We start from the raw sequence: 12,826 nt of genomic DNA on the forward strand, positions 1-12,826 counted from the left end.
CCCAGAACCCCATAATGACAGAAAAAATGGATTTTTGCAGTTTGATTAAAATAGAAACATACTGCCATAATTATTCACACTCATATATTTTCTTCTGATCATCCTAAAGGTTGTGGTTCACCTTCATTGGAGTCCAGCTGTGTTTGATTATTCCGATTGGATATGATTAATAAAGCCACACATCTGTCTATGTAAGACCTTACAGCTCACAGTGCATGTCAGAACAAATGACACTGACACCTAAAACGTGAATTCTAGTATGTTGTCTAACCGAAACAAATAAGAATAATATCTGCCAAACAAATATGAGCGTTGGGACGACCCGAAAGAAACGTACTTCATTTTTTCAGGGTTCATTTGTTTACAGCACGCAGGTGGATGATATTTTGTGCAGACTATGTAATTTGAATTGGGTTACTGACTGTAAGGTCGTGGTGGGGGAGAGTGTAGCCCGACAGCATAGGATGGTGGTGTGTAAAATGACTCTGGTAGCGGGTAGGAAGATTAAGAAGGCAAAGGTCGCTTGTGCTAAGTAGATGGAATGAGTACTTTGAGTAGTTTATTAATGAAGAAAATGGGAGAGAGGGAAGAGTTGAAGAGGTAAGCGTGAATGACCAGGAAGTGGCAATGATTAGTAAGGGAGAAGTTAAAAAGGGCACTGAACGGAATGAAAAACGGAAAGATAGTTGGACTCTTTAGGAATAATTGTGATCATAATTATCATACATTTGCTTCCAATAAAGAAATGCTTTGCTCTGCCCTAGATAACGTGGCAGCCTCCTAGCAGGAGATAGCAAGAACAAAAACATCATCAGAACTGTTAGAACTGCTGCCTGTTAAAGAAATGATGACCACACATGTATTCAGCAATCTTCCACACATGCACACGCACGTGAACAAACATGTAGACCTTGTTTCAAACTGTTTTGCTTGTCGTCTCCTTTTTGTAACATCCATGTAAATAAGGGCGTCTTAAAACTAAATAAATAGAGGTGCTGAGGAGAGGATAATCAGAGAGTGCAGTGGTGAATTGTACGAGACAGTTCCTCTCCTCTCTCCTCGCGAGACTTGAACTGGTGTCTTTGCTTCGTTTTTTGTCCTGTTTAATGAATGTCTGATTGGTGAACCTGACATTTACTTGGTCCTTCGAGCCGGATCTCAGGATACCTGAGGTTTCCAGGGGCCGAGTCGACGTCCAGGCAAAGACCGTGGCCACGGCACTTGAGACCCTTTCCGGGACTGGGCCTCGACTTTGCGCCTGGAGGCTGAGGGTTGACGAGAAGCCGAAGGAAGTGAAGACATCTCTGGTGAGTAGGAAACTCCCACACTCATGAGGAATGAGTGAATGGGCGTCTGGGTGACTGCGGCAGAACCAAACCTTGAGAATACTAGTCACTATCGAGTAGACTAATTAGTCTATAAAACTGAGAAAAGGGGAAGGTGTGTCCTGTCTGTGAGCTCCGTGAAACATGTGTAAAAGTGTGAGTGGAGGTTCGCTACCTCATTTGAACAGGAAATTGAGTGACAACTGTTTGAGGATGCAGAGGTAAGAATTCTCCGCCACTTGTGGTAGAAGCTTGAGAATTACCTCAAACGGAGTGTAATTGTCACCCTGTTCAGTGGGAAGGAATGCGCTTAATTCCCTCTCTTACAGGAAAAATAGAAGTAAAAAAAAAAAAAAAAAAGGAATTACTGGGAGGAAAGTTAAATATTTTATAAAATAGGAATCCAGCGCTCTATTATACCTTACATATTCCAAACAAACCTCCCACAAGAACAGGAGATTTCTTGCTGCAAACAGCTCAAGACGTGATTGAACAACCACAAACTGACGTAGGAAGTGACTCAATGCATGTGACAATGTAGTATAAGATAAACTTATAACAGCCCACACCAGACAAAATCATGATTATCTGTACTCAGATGGTATATCAGTCGTGGTGACAGGAACAAGACTGATTGACAAACTAAATGCACTACACAAGGAATGGACACCACCACACACGTCATTATAACAGGAGTGGGAGAGTTTGGGACAATTTGTTTTGGTAGTACGAAATGTTCCTGATTGGACAGAAAAAGAACCAGATTTGGATTGGGACGACTGAACTGTACAGACAATATATATATATATTGGACAGTCTTAAACAATCTGAGACCAGATGCTGCTGTATTCACGGTGGTATCACAATCTACACAGACAATACTGGAAAAATAAAGGAATAGTGACAACGACAGGGAACACAGTGACATATGCAGAGCTACTACAAAATTTGCTCATAGCAGTTCAATTACCAAAAGAAACAGCCATTTGTAAATGTGCAGTACAAACATCAAATACAGAGAAAGAATCATTAGGAAATGTATTTACAGATAAAACAGCAAAAGAAACAGCAAAACCTTTATGGGATTAGCTGACCATGTAACAAATGAAGACATACTTTGAGATGTTGTGTTAAACAAAATGCAACAACAAAGCTTACCAGCAGAACTAAAAATGTGGAAAAAATAAGGTACTACATTATAAAATTGGAATTATGTCAGCACAGATACAAAAAAATTCTACCTAAAACATTTTTTAAGTGGGCGGCAATCTTGAGCCATGGGAAGTCTCAGGTCTCAACAGGGGGAATGGTAGCCCTGGTACAAAGGCATTACATGATCCATGGATTTAACTTGTATGCAAAAACTTTTTTTTTGTAGGGCTTGTTTGATCTGTGTGCGACATAATCCACAAGGGAATGTGCATCCAAAACGTGGTCAGTTTCCTCAAGCTACACATCCGTTCATCCCTCCATCCATTTTCTTAGCCGCTTATCCTCACAAGGGTCATGGGGAGGGCTGGAGTCTATCCCAGCTGTCAAAGGGCAGGAGGCAAGGTACACCCTGACCTGGTTGCCAGCCAATTGCAGGTCACATGGAGACAAACAGCCGCACTCACAACCACACGTAGGGGCAATTTGGACACAATGATAGATTTAGTCTTACTATACATACATTACAAGCATGTAAGGGTCTCATTCCATTCAAAGCACTGTTTGGGAGACCATACAAATGACCAATATTTTCCAAACAACACAGAGATAGACGAATGATGAAGAGGAAAAAAAAACCCACACAAGTGGGTCCCTTTCAGGAGTTATTAACAACCCCAAACAGCTTAAAAAATTGCAAAAAGGGGTACTTGAGTTCATTTGTTGATTGTAGGAAAGTTATTGCTTTTGAAACCATTGTTAACACAAACAAAACTAATTTGTTTTTATTGGCCACTTGTAAGATAGCTGTTCTCATTCCCACTGCCAAGGTCGCTGTAGTCCGGTTACACATAGGAGTGAGACTGCTGTCATAATGGTGACTAAACAGTTAAATTTTGCTGTTGGGTGTTGTATGAAAACGCTACCGTTATTTTCATTTCTCTGTTCGAGTAGTACCTGTGGGAACCACTCAAGGTCCCACCCCAAAAAAAAAAATAAAATAAAATAAAAACAAAAAACAAATTTGATAACTACATACAAAAAACGTGTCCAAAAGATTGTGTTGTTTGCATAGATCCAGAGATAATACCAATGCTATTAATTGATAACGAATGCAAAAAAAAAAAAAAAGTTGGGATTCTGTGTTTCCATTAACTTCTTTTGAAAAACAAAAATACATTGTTTTCTAATGGCATGTCACTAGGAAATTTCACATGCATCAATTTGATAGGACTAGAAACAAATTTTATCAGCGTTGATGTGTAAAGCCATTTTTGTGCCATTGTCATGGTGGTGTGGCATTAACTGTCTTTTTTTATTTTTTTACGCCGGATGCCTTTCCTGACGCAACCCGTCTGCATTTATTCGGAGAGAGAGAGCTGGAGCCAATCCTAGCTAACGTCGGGCAGCGGCAGACTACACCCCAAACTGGTCGCCAGCCAGTCACAGTGCAGATATCGACACCATCACTGAGCGGGAATCAAACCCACGCTGCCTTCACTCGAAATGTCCTTCTGAGGGAAACCCGAACTACAACGTGGCCCGCAAGAGAAATGAGTTTGACATCCCTGCACTACACCATCCAAAAAAAAAAAAAAAAATTAGCAAGTTACTGTGTTTTTATCACCTTATTTCTGCCATTTGTCTATTCATCCTATGTCTGTTTATGAATTAACATCTACTGTACATGCAGTTTTACCCGAACACTGGCGTAGACTGAGCAAGAGCTGAATGACATGGACAAAATAGCAGAAAGAAACACGTGGATACACCTTACACACTGTAAAAGGTCATCTCAGCTGAGTCACCCAAGGGGAAAGGTGAGCAAAGACCAGCATACGGTGGGTGCAGATTTATAGTATCTGAAAATACCTGAAGGCTGGTGAAGATTTAAAAGACACTTGACTCATTTAGGGGTGACTTGGTCGACATGACTTCAAAATGGCTAAATAATATGATAGCATGTTGGGCTGCAACATTGACAGCCGTAATGATATTTTTGTTCATATGCTACTTTTGGACACCTGTAAAGCTGACAAAAAAATGCATAAATAATTATACTCAGTCAACTATGCCTACCACACATATAAAGAGGCGCAACCTCCTTTCAAATAACATTGGTAAACAACTATGCGGGAGTCACCAAGGCATGAGAGGAGGACTCCATGTGTGCCTCCAAGTGAATCAGTTCAGCACTTTTTCAATTCCTTCGCAGAGTCTAATTGCTGGGGATTCCATCTTTGGGCTTATGCTAAATGAAACCCCCACTTTCTTCTCACCATTTGCCAATTTAATGCTACCTTAAACCCGAATGCCATACAAAAGAGTACGTATGCTATGGAGGGAGTATTTTAACCGAAAAACCTGAGGAACATTTTTTTCATGATTATGATTATTTTTTTTTACAAATAGGTAACAAAACTGGTTGTTATTAATGTAGAATGCAGCTAAGGTAAACTATAGTTACATCACATGCATGGGCCTTGGGCCACTAATGTGTCATTCCAACAGAAATCCCAACACAATGTACCCTGGAGGTAATGACTAAAACAACTCCGAACACCGCTTGTCAGAAATTGTTTATCCAACAACTAAGGCAGTAAATGATAAACTGATATTATCTACTAATGTTGCATTGGCTGATTTCTCCTGTGTTAGCTTTACAGGGACAGATTTTAAGGTGGGAAGTCTCAACAAAACATGGTGTCATGATATCCATCTGCAAACTGCCCCACTGCTCCCATGCAGTGATTTGTTGTGGTGGTGTGTTGGTCAAAAGTTGTATGACACACTGATAAATGCAGCAGGAACGTGTACACTGGTATCACTGCTCTTATCTGTGACTGTGTTTCCATCCAAAGCAGAGGATATACAATTGGCCGCATCCATCTTTGGACCTCCCCTTGGGTTCTCCCGAAGGCGAAGGTCCTCTTGGAAAGATGGAGATCTGACATACATTGATGCAAATGGCATCCCAACTGCATACCAGATGACTATAAGTTGGTTTACGAGATTGCTGCAGGATGGGAATCCATCTTGTTATGGATAACTCTGAATAAAAACGTTGACAGACTCAACTACACACATTACAATGTACAGAAACTAGGTAATTATACGGAAGCAGGCTTTATTGCCATTAGGGAACAACAAGCTGCAACCTCACTCATGACGTTCCAGAACCGCATAGCGTTCGACATGCTCCTGGCCGAGAAGGGTGGCGACTGCTCAATGTTCGGTGACCAGTGTTGTTTATTCCAAATATCACAGCACCTGATGGGTCACGCACAAGAGCAATTTAAGGCCTCCGCACCCTGAACCACAAGATGAAGGAGTACTCTGGTGTAAACACATCAGCCAGGTCTGACTAGTGGGGGGGGGGGGGGGTTGTGTGGAAGTTTGGCAAATCTAAAAATTTGGTGTTCTCTGTCCTAGTTTCTATCGCTGTTTGCAGCTATTCTTGCATTGTGTGGATGTTATTATATTCCCTGCATAAAGGCATCACTTAACCAACTTATAACCACTGCTATTGCCCCGACAAATTCAAATTTGCCAGAAATATATCCGTTATTGGCACAACAGAGTAATGACAGTGATATTGTTGACCACGATGATGACGTTATGACTTTTCTTCCAGACCTGTTCTCTGATCCTGAAGATTACAAGTAATTAGTGCTATATTTTCCTCCGAGTGTAAGCCGAAAGGGTTATCTATTCGATGATTTAAGGATTTGAGCAAATGTAGGATAAACAGGAGGATAATGTAGAAATAATTGTAAATGGTATTAAGTTACTGTTTCTGCCTGCAATGAAGAAATGCTTTGCTTTGCTTCAATTCAGTTCCTGTTCCTGCCTGCAATGAAGAAATGCTTTTCTCTGCTCCAATTCAGTTACTGTCTCTGCCTGCAATGAAGAATGCTTTGCTCTGCTCTAGAAAACGTGGTAGCAAATGTAGGATAAACAGGGGGGAAATGTAAGAATAATTGTGATCATAATTATTCCTACATTTATCAATATAACAGTGGTGAGGCCACCCATGATGTACGGCGTAGAGATGGCACTGAAGAAACACCACAAAGCAGAACTTGAGGTAGCAGAAATGAAGATGTTGAGGTTCTCGCTCGGAGTAAGCAGGTTGGATAGGATTAGAAATGAGCACATTTGAAGGACAGCCAAAGTTGGATGTTTTGGAGAGAAGGTTCAAGAGAGCAGACTTCAATGGTTTGGACATGTTCGGAGGTGAGAGAGTGAGTAAATTGGTAGAAGGGTGCTTTCGATGGAGCTGCAAGGCAAATGATCGAGAGGAAGACCAAAGAAAAGGTTGATGGATGTGGTGAGGGACGACATGAAGACTGTGGGTGTTAGTGAGGAAGATGCACGAGATAGGCTTCGATGGAAAAAGATGACGCACTGTGGCGACCCCTAATCGGGACAAGCCGAAAAGAAGAAAAAGTTTCATTTTTTTTACAGCATGTCACATTGTTGCAGTATATTTAATTTTTTTTTTCATCTTTCCCCATGTAAAATCAGTTGATTGTTTTGGATTGAAGAAGAAGCCGAAAGTGACTTATTTTGCAGACACCTTCAGCTGCAGAGTGGAGTGTATTTACCTTGTACAGGTCAGAAATTAGGTGTTTTTTCTGCGCGTGAGCCAAAATGCCGGCTCGTTTGTTGCTGGATTTTGCTCCGTCAGAGATGTTCCTAGAAAAACAGCTAAGACAAGCCTGAGGACTGTATATAGTGAACTCAAACCAACCAAGATTGTCTTTCTCACGAGGGACAGATGGAGGACACACTGTGTGAGTGCGCTTCCTCAGACTCCCAAAGTGGTAGTCCGTCTGCTCTTTTTATTGCATTCTCAGGTCAAAGGGTTACATGGTTACACAGTGAAAATGCTGACACAGATGGCTACACCAACAGCACATAAACACTAAGGTACATGTTTCTTCAAGGCTGCAAGAGTGTCCTGATAAACCCACATGAGAAGAAGCATGGCATTGTTTAAAGACATGTTTATGGCATTTGGGGGTATCATCTTGTGGTAGAAAGGCGTTATCTCCTCCCAGTGTTAAGGAGTATCTTCTTAAGATCAGAAGGGAAACATGCTGAGGTCAGGATGAAGACATCGCTTCCCAGTGTTCAGGATTATCAGCTTGAGGTCGGGAGGGGGGCATCGCCTCCCAGGTCTCACTGGGTCACACTTCAAGACACGCACGCAGCTCACAATGAGAACAATTCAGACTAGGACTAACAGAAACAAACTCATGATAAAACAATCCTAACAGCAACTATAGTAGTAATGATATACTTTTGTCATGAAAAACTAACATGGTAATAAATTCCTTATCATGCTCGATTGTTTTTTTTTCGTTTGTTTCTTTTGAATACCCATTGATGAAATAGAATTCCCAAGTCACAGAGAACTACCCACTACAAAAACGCTAAACATATTTTAATGTATATAGTGGATTCTTTGTGTAAATGTATGTTTGTGTGCCCTGCATTACCGCATCAGCCAATATTACACAACATAATTAACTTTAAACATTTTTTCAAACTGAGTTCACGTTGATGATTACTAAACATCATCCGAATGAAAATGCACACCTGGGCTGTGTCATTCGCGTCAGTGGATTCGTCCAACTACAGTGAGAAACTTACAATCTCCAGTGTCCTTCCACACATCAGCCATGGCTTCACAGCGTCGTGTAACTGTACTCCTTTACAGCTTTAGAGATTTAATTGAAGATATTATAGATAATCCGCCTTATTTTTAAAAGATTGTTTTGGAAGGACTTCTTATTAACAAAGATGTGATGAACCTGGAAACGGTGTTTCAGTGGCGGCTTTCGCTGTTGAACTTTATTGTGTGAAAAGTGACTGCTGTGCGGCCAGTTGGGATTTTAGTTCGTTCACTTTCCTCATTCTCAGCTTGGTTTTCGGCAGAATGTCGGTGTCGTATTTTCCATGAATCGTTTGAAAATGCCGCTCCACATTTCACTGGCAGATGTGGCAAACGCACTTTGAAAATGACTTCGTGAAAAAGTTGTCCGCCTCCCATTCCGTATGAAAGTAATGTTTTGGAAATTGGACAAAATATGTCACTGCATACAGTGAAGAAAATAAGTATTTGAACACCCAGCTATGTTGCAATTTCTCCCACTTAGAAATCATGGAGGAGTCTGAAATTTTCATCATAGGTTTCACTGTGTCCACTGTGAGAGAGATAATCTAATAAGAAAAATCCAGAAATCACAATGTATGTTTTTGTTTAACGATTCATTTGTGTGATACAGCTGCAAATAAGTATTTGAACACCTGAGAAAACCAGTGTTAATATTTGGTACAGTGGCCTTTGTTAGCAATTACAGGGGTCAAATGTTTCCTGTAGTTGTAGGCTTGCACAGACTGCAGGAGAAACAGATCATCTCTAGATCAGACAGGTTTCTGGGCTGTCGCTGAGAAACACAAGAGTTTCAGGTCCCTCCAAAGATTTTCTATTGGGTTTATGTCTGGAGACTGGCAAGGTCACACCAGAACCTTGATATGCTTTTTTATGAAGCCACTCCTTGGTTTTCCTGGCTGTGTGCTTCAGGTCATTGTCATGTTGAAAGACCCAGCCATGACCCATCTTCAATGCTCTGAGTGAAAGAGTTTGTACCCCAAAATCTCACAATGCATGGCCGCGGTCATCCTGTCCTTAATAGAGTGCAGTCGTCTTGTCCCATGTGCAGAAAAACACGCCCAAAGCAAGATGCGACCACCCCCATGCTTCACAATAGGGATGGTGTTCTTGGGATGGAACTCATCATTCATCTTCCTCCAAACACAATTAGTGGAATTATGACCATAAAGTTCTGTTTTGGTCTCATCTGACCACAAAATATTCTCCTATGACTCCTCTGTATCATCCAAATGGTCATTGAAAAACTTAAGACGGGCCTTGACATGTGCTGGTTTAAGCAGGGAAACCTTCCATCCCATGCATGATTTCAAACCATGACGTCTTAGTATATTGCCAACAGTCCTTGGAAACAGCAGTCCCAGCTGTTTTCAGGTCATTGACCAAGTCCTGTCGTGTAGTCTTGGGCTGATTCCTTGGTAATTTCTCCGGTGCCCTTTCCAGCAGATTTAGACCCCAGGAGGAGATATCTTGCATGGAGCTGCACTCCTTGAGATTGACCATCATGTTTAGCTTCTTCCATTTTCTCATGATTGCTCCAACAATGGACCTTTTTTTCACCAAGTTGCTTGGCAATTTCTCCCCAGGCCTTTCCAGCCATGTGGAGCTTTACAATTTTGTCTCTCGTATCTTCGGACAGCTCTTTGGTCTTGGGCATGTTACAAGTTTGAGTCTTACTGATTATATGGGGTGGACAGGTGTCTTTATGCAGCTAATGACCTAACACAGGTGCATCTGATTCAGGATAATACATGGAGTGGAGGTGGACTTTTAAAGGCAGACTAACAAGTCTTTGATGGTCAAAATTCTAGCTGATCGAAAGGTGTTCAAATACTTATTTGCAGCTGTATCACACAAATTGTTAATCATACATTGTGATTGCTGGATTTTTCTTTTTAGATGATCTCTTTCACAGTGGACATGCACCTACGAACCTCCATGATTTCTAAGTGGGAGAACTTTCAATATCGTAGTGTTCAAATACTTATTTTCTTCACTGTAATGTGAAATCAAGTTTATCTAAGTTTGTTAATTGGTTCCCATCAGTTATTATTGCTTTTGTTGTTGTTGCTATGATTATCTTTTTTTTTTTCGCGTGTTGTGCATTGCTTGTGTGCAATGCATTTTTTTTAACTCACTGCATTTTTTTCTTGTTGCCAGAATGGGTATCACCCAAGGGTTCTGATAACAAGAAAATTTGAAACTTAAAGAAACTTCAAGTTTTACTTGAAGCAAATATGTAAATCATTGTACATTTGTTTTTGGAACATTTGTTCTAAAATGCTCTGAGGTAGTGTCATTTTTCTTTTTTTGACTACTATGATTATTGTTATTGTTTCCCTCTTAAGGTTAATTTTTTTAACTCACTTACGGCTATGACCTTGGTTGAGGTTGACCAATTAGATCAGATTTGTTGGGGGTTTATTTGGAAATGAAAGAAAGCCTCCTATTCTGTCTTTCATAAAGGTATTATTATCCCATTGTTAAAGAATGTAAAATAATTGTATACCTTTTTTCTTTTACTTTCTTTCCATCTCTGTTTTTATATAAAAGTGTGGGGGAAAAATATATATTAAAAAAAAAAACATGTGCACTTGTCCACTGGGGGGATCAACAATTGTTTTTTTTTTCTCTCAATATTGGGTTCTGTGTACATTTAATGAGAAGTTTGTTTTGCAAATGGTTGCAATATAATAGTGAGAAATTGAAAAGGATCTGAATACTTCTATAACCACTCTAAATGGAAGGCCACAATTTAGAACATACACATCCATCAAAGGTGAACTCTTCATAAAAAAGAAAAATCAAAGAGCTTTATTTGTCTGTGAGCAGCCTAGGTTGTAATTAATTCAGGTTGAATAACAGACACTGGTGTCAATATTCTGAGGTTTGGACAGTGCCAATGGTACCATATTAACTTCATAAAAAAAGAGAAAATAAATGCACCCTTATCCAGATCCACACAATTTGGTTGTTGAAATCTAAATGGTTATTCCTTCATGCACCTTTCCTCTTGTTTTACAGTCTCCAATTTCCATGGTTGTGAGATGTTTATTATAATACCATAATAGCCAAATATCAAGTCAAAAATCCAAATGCAAATGAACAGAAAATAATGATTCTGACAAACTTTCTTACATATGTTTACGGAAAAAGTGTGCAGCATGCACCAAGAATGATCTTTTTTTTTTGTCTTGCTTGAACACCTTTATTTTTTCATACCTTTAACGTTTGAGCAGGGATGGGAGAACGAGATGCTGGGCATGAGAAAGGCTGGCTGCCGTCTCATTGTGGTCCCACTGCACCTTGCTAATGGAGCGGAAGGTGTGCCTGACTGTGTTCCAGCTAACACCACACTTATTTTTGAAGCAGAACTAAAACGGGTGAGCACCAGTCCATTTTGCCGGTAATTCCTTTAGATTTGCCAATACTGTACAGTATTCAGCCACATAAATTGGACTTTTTTAAAATATCTAGTAACTTCTGTTCCAGATTATGAATTTTACATAAAAATTTTTTTTTTGTATGTACCAGGGATGCACCAAATGAACATTTTTCACAAAAACTGAAAATGAGGTAACTCCGGTTGATTTATTAGTATAGTTGCATAAATAGTTATATCTGTATACTAACTTCACAGAAAGTGAGGCATTGTACCTGTGTAAATTAATATTTCTGCTTCAAAGAATAAATTATGAAATAAAGAAATAAAATGAATATGTACAGTAATCCCTCATTTTTCGCAGTTAATTGATACCAGATCCACCCATGTAAAGTGAAAAACTTCGAAGTAGCAGGGGATGTATGATTGTGGGTACCAGAATGTTTAAAGTATGTAGCCAGTATGTGTAATTTAGATATTTGAGACAAAAAGAGATATTTAGTTAAATCTTTAATTATAAAACATTATAAATACAATATATACAGTATTACAAATTTATAATAAAAATACAAATTATAAAAGGCTGACTGTATAATATTACTGTATATATACCATTCATCACTTGGAGACTTCTGCTGGAGCTGCCGTGTGGGTAGCAGAATATTTCAACATTTATTAACATTTATACTTTGCCCACTTGAGACTAAAATTACAACAGTAGAAGTGTCTTGTTAAATAAAATAACATTTTTATTGCCGTACTGATAGTCATAAACAAAGCAAACGTGGGATGTCTTCTCTGTAGCACTGAATGCCCGTGATGCACCATTGTGACGTCACTTCGATGTGTCGCTGTTACATCCCTTCCGTTTCGCTGGTGTGGCACCTCCTCCTCGACAAGAGGAACTTTTGTTATCGAGCAGAACGCAGGACCTGTCTCTCATCATCTCCAGCTTGTTTTTGCCACATCACCATAAATCCATTTTTTTCCTGAGGGCGGTCCGTAATGGAACAAACTCAGCAAACGTGATAAATAAAGCAACCGTGAGACGATAAACAAACAACCGTAAGCAAACAAAGCAGATGCGGGTAAATGTAAGTGTACATATAAGTATGTACAATTAATCCATTTAATCCAACACACATAACCCGGTCAACACAATCGAAAAAACTCGACAGCTCATACCAAATTGTTGCACGCCTTTTTTTTTTTTCAATTTTTAAAAAAAAATTTATAACCAACCTTTGCTTGCCGAAAAGCCTCGTCCTCAAAGGGGTGAATCCTTCATTG

At 39.7% G+C, this 12,826-nt stretch overlaps 1 protein-coding gene across 19 annotated transcripts in view; it reads left to right on the forward strand.

Annotated features, from left to right (window-relative positions):
• LOC133499991 (ubiquinol-cytochrome-c reductase complex assembly factor 3-like) overlaps nucleotides 1-12,826 on the forward strand; it is a 124,706-nt gene that overhangs the window by 22,425 nt on the left and 89,455 nt on the right. For 16 of the 19 annotated variants that reach the window (XR_009794807.1, XR_009794808.1, XR_009794806.1 and 13 more), the window contains one exon: nucleotides 11,394-11,537. The exons of 1 other annotated variant lie outside the window; for it this stretch is intronic. Coding sequence is in view for 15 of the 18 variants with exons in the window: in XM_061818494.1 (XP_061674478.1) it covers nucleotides 11,394-11,537 (144 nt within the window). In the remaining 3 variants the exon portion in view is untranslated. 2 more of the 19 variants (XM_061818502.1, XM_061818501.1) reach the window with 2 other exon arrangements.

This window comes from Syngnathoides biaculeatus, chromosome 4 (genome assembly GCF_019802595.1).
Source record: "Syngnathoides biaculeatus isolate LvHL_M chromosome 4, ASM1980259v1, whole genome shotgun sequence".
Classification (NCBI taxonomy): domain Eukaryota; kingdom Metazoa; phylum Chordata; class Actinopteri; order Syngnathiformes; family Syngnathidae; genus Syngnathoides; species Syngnathoides biaculeatus.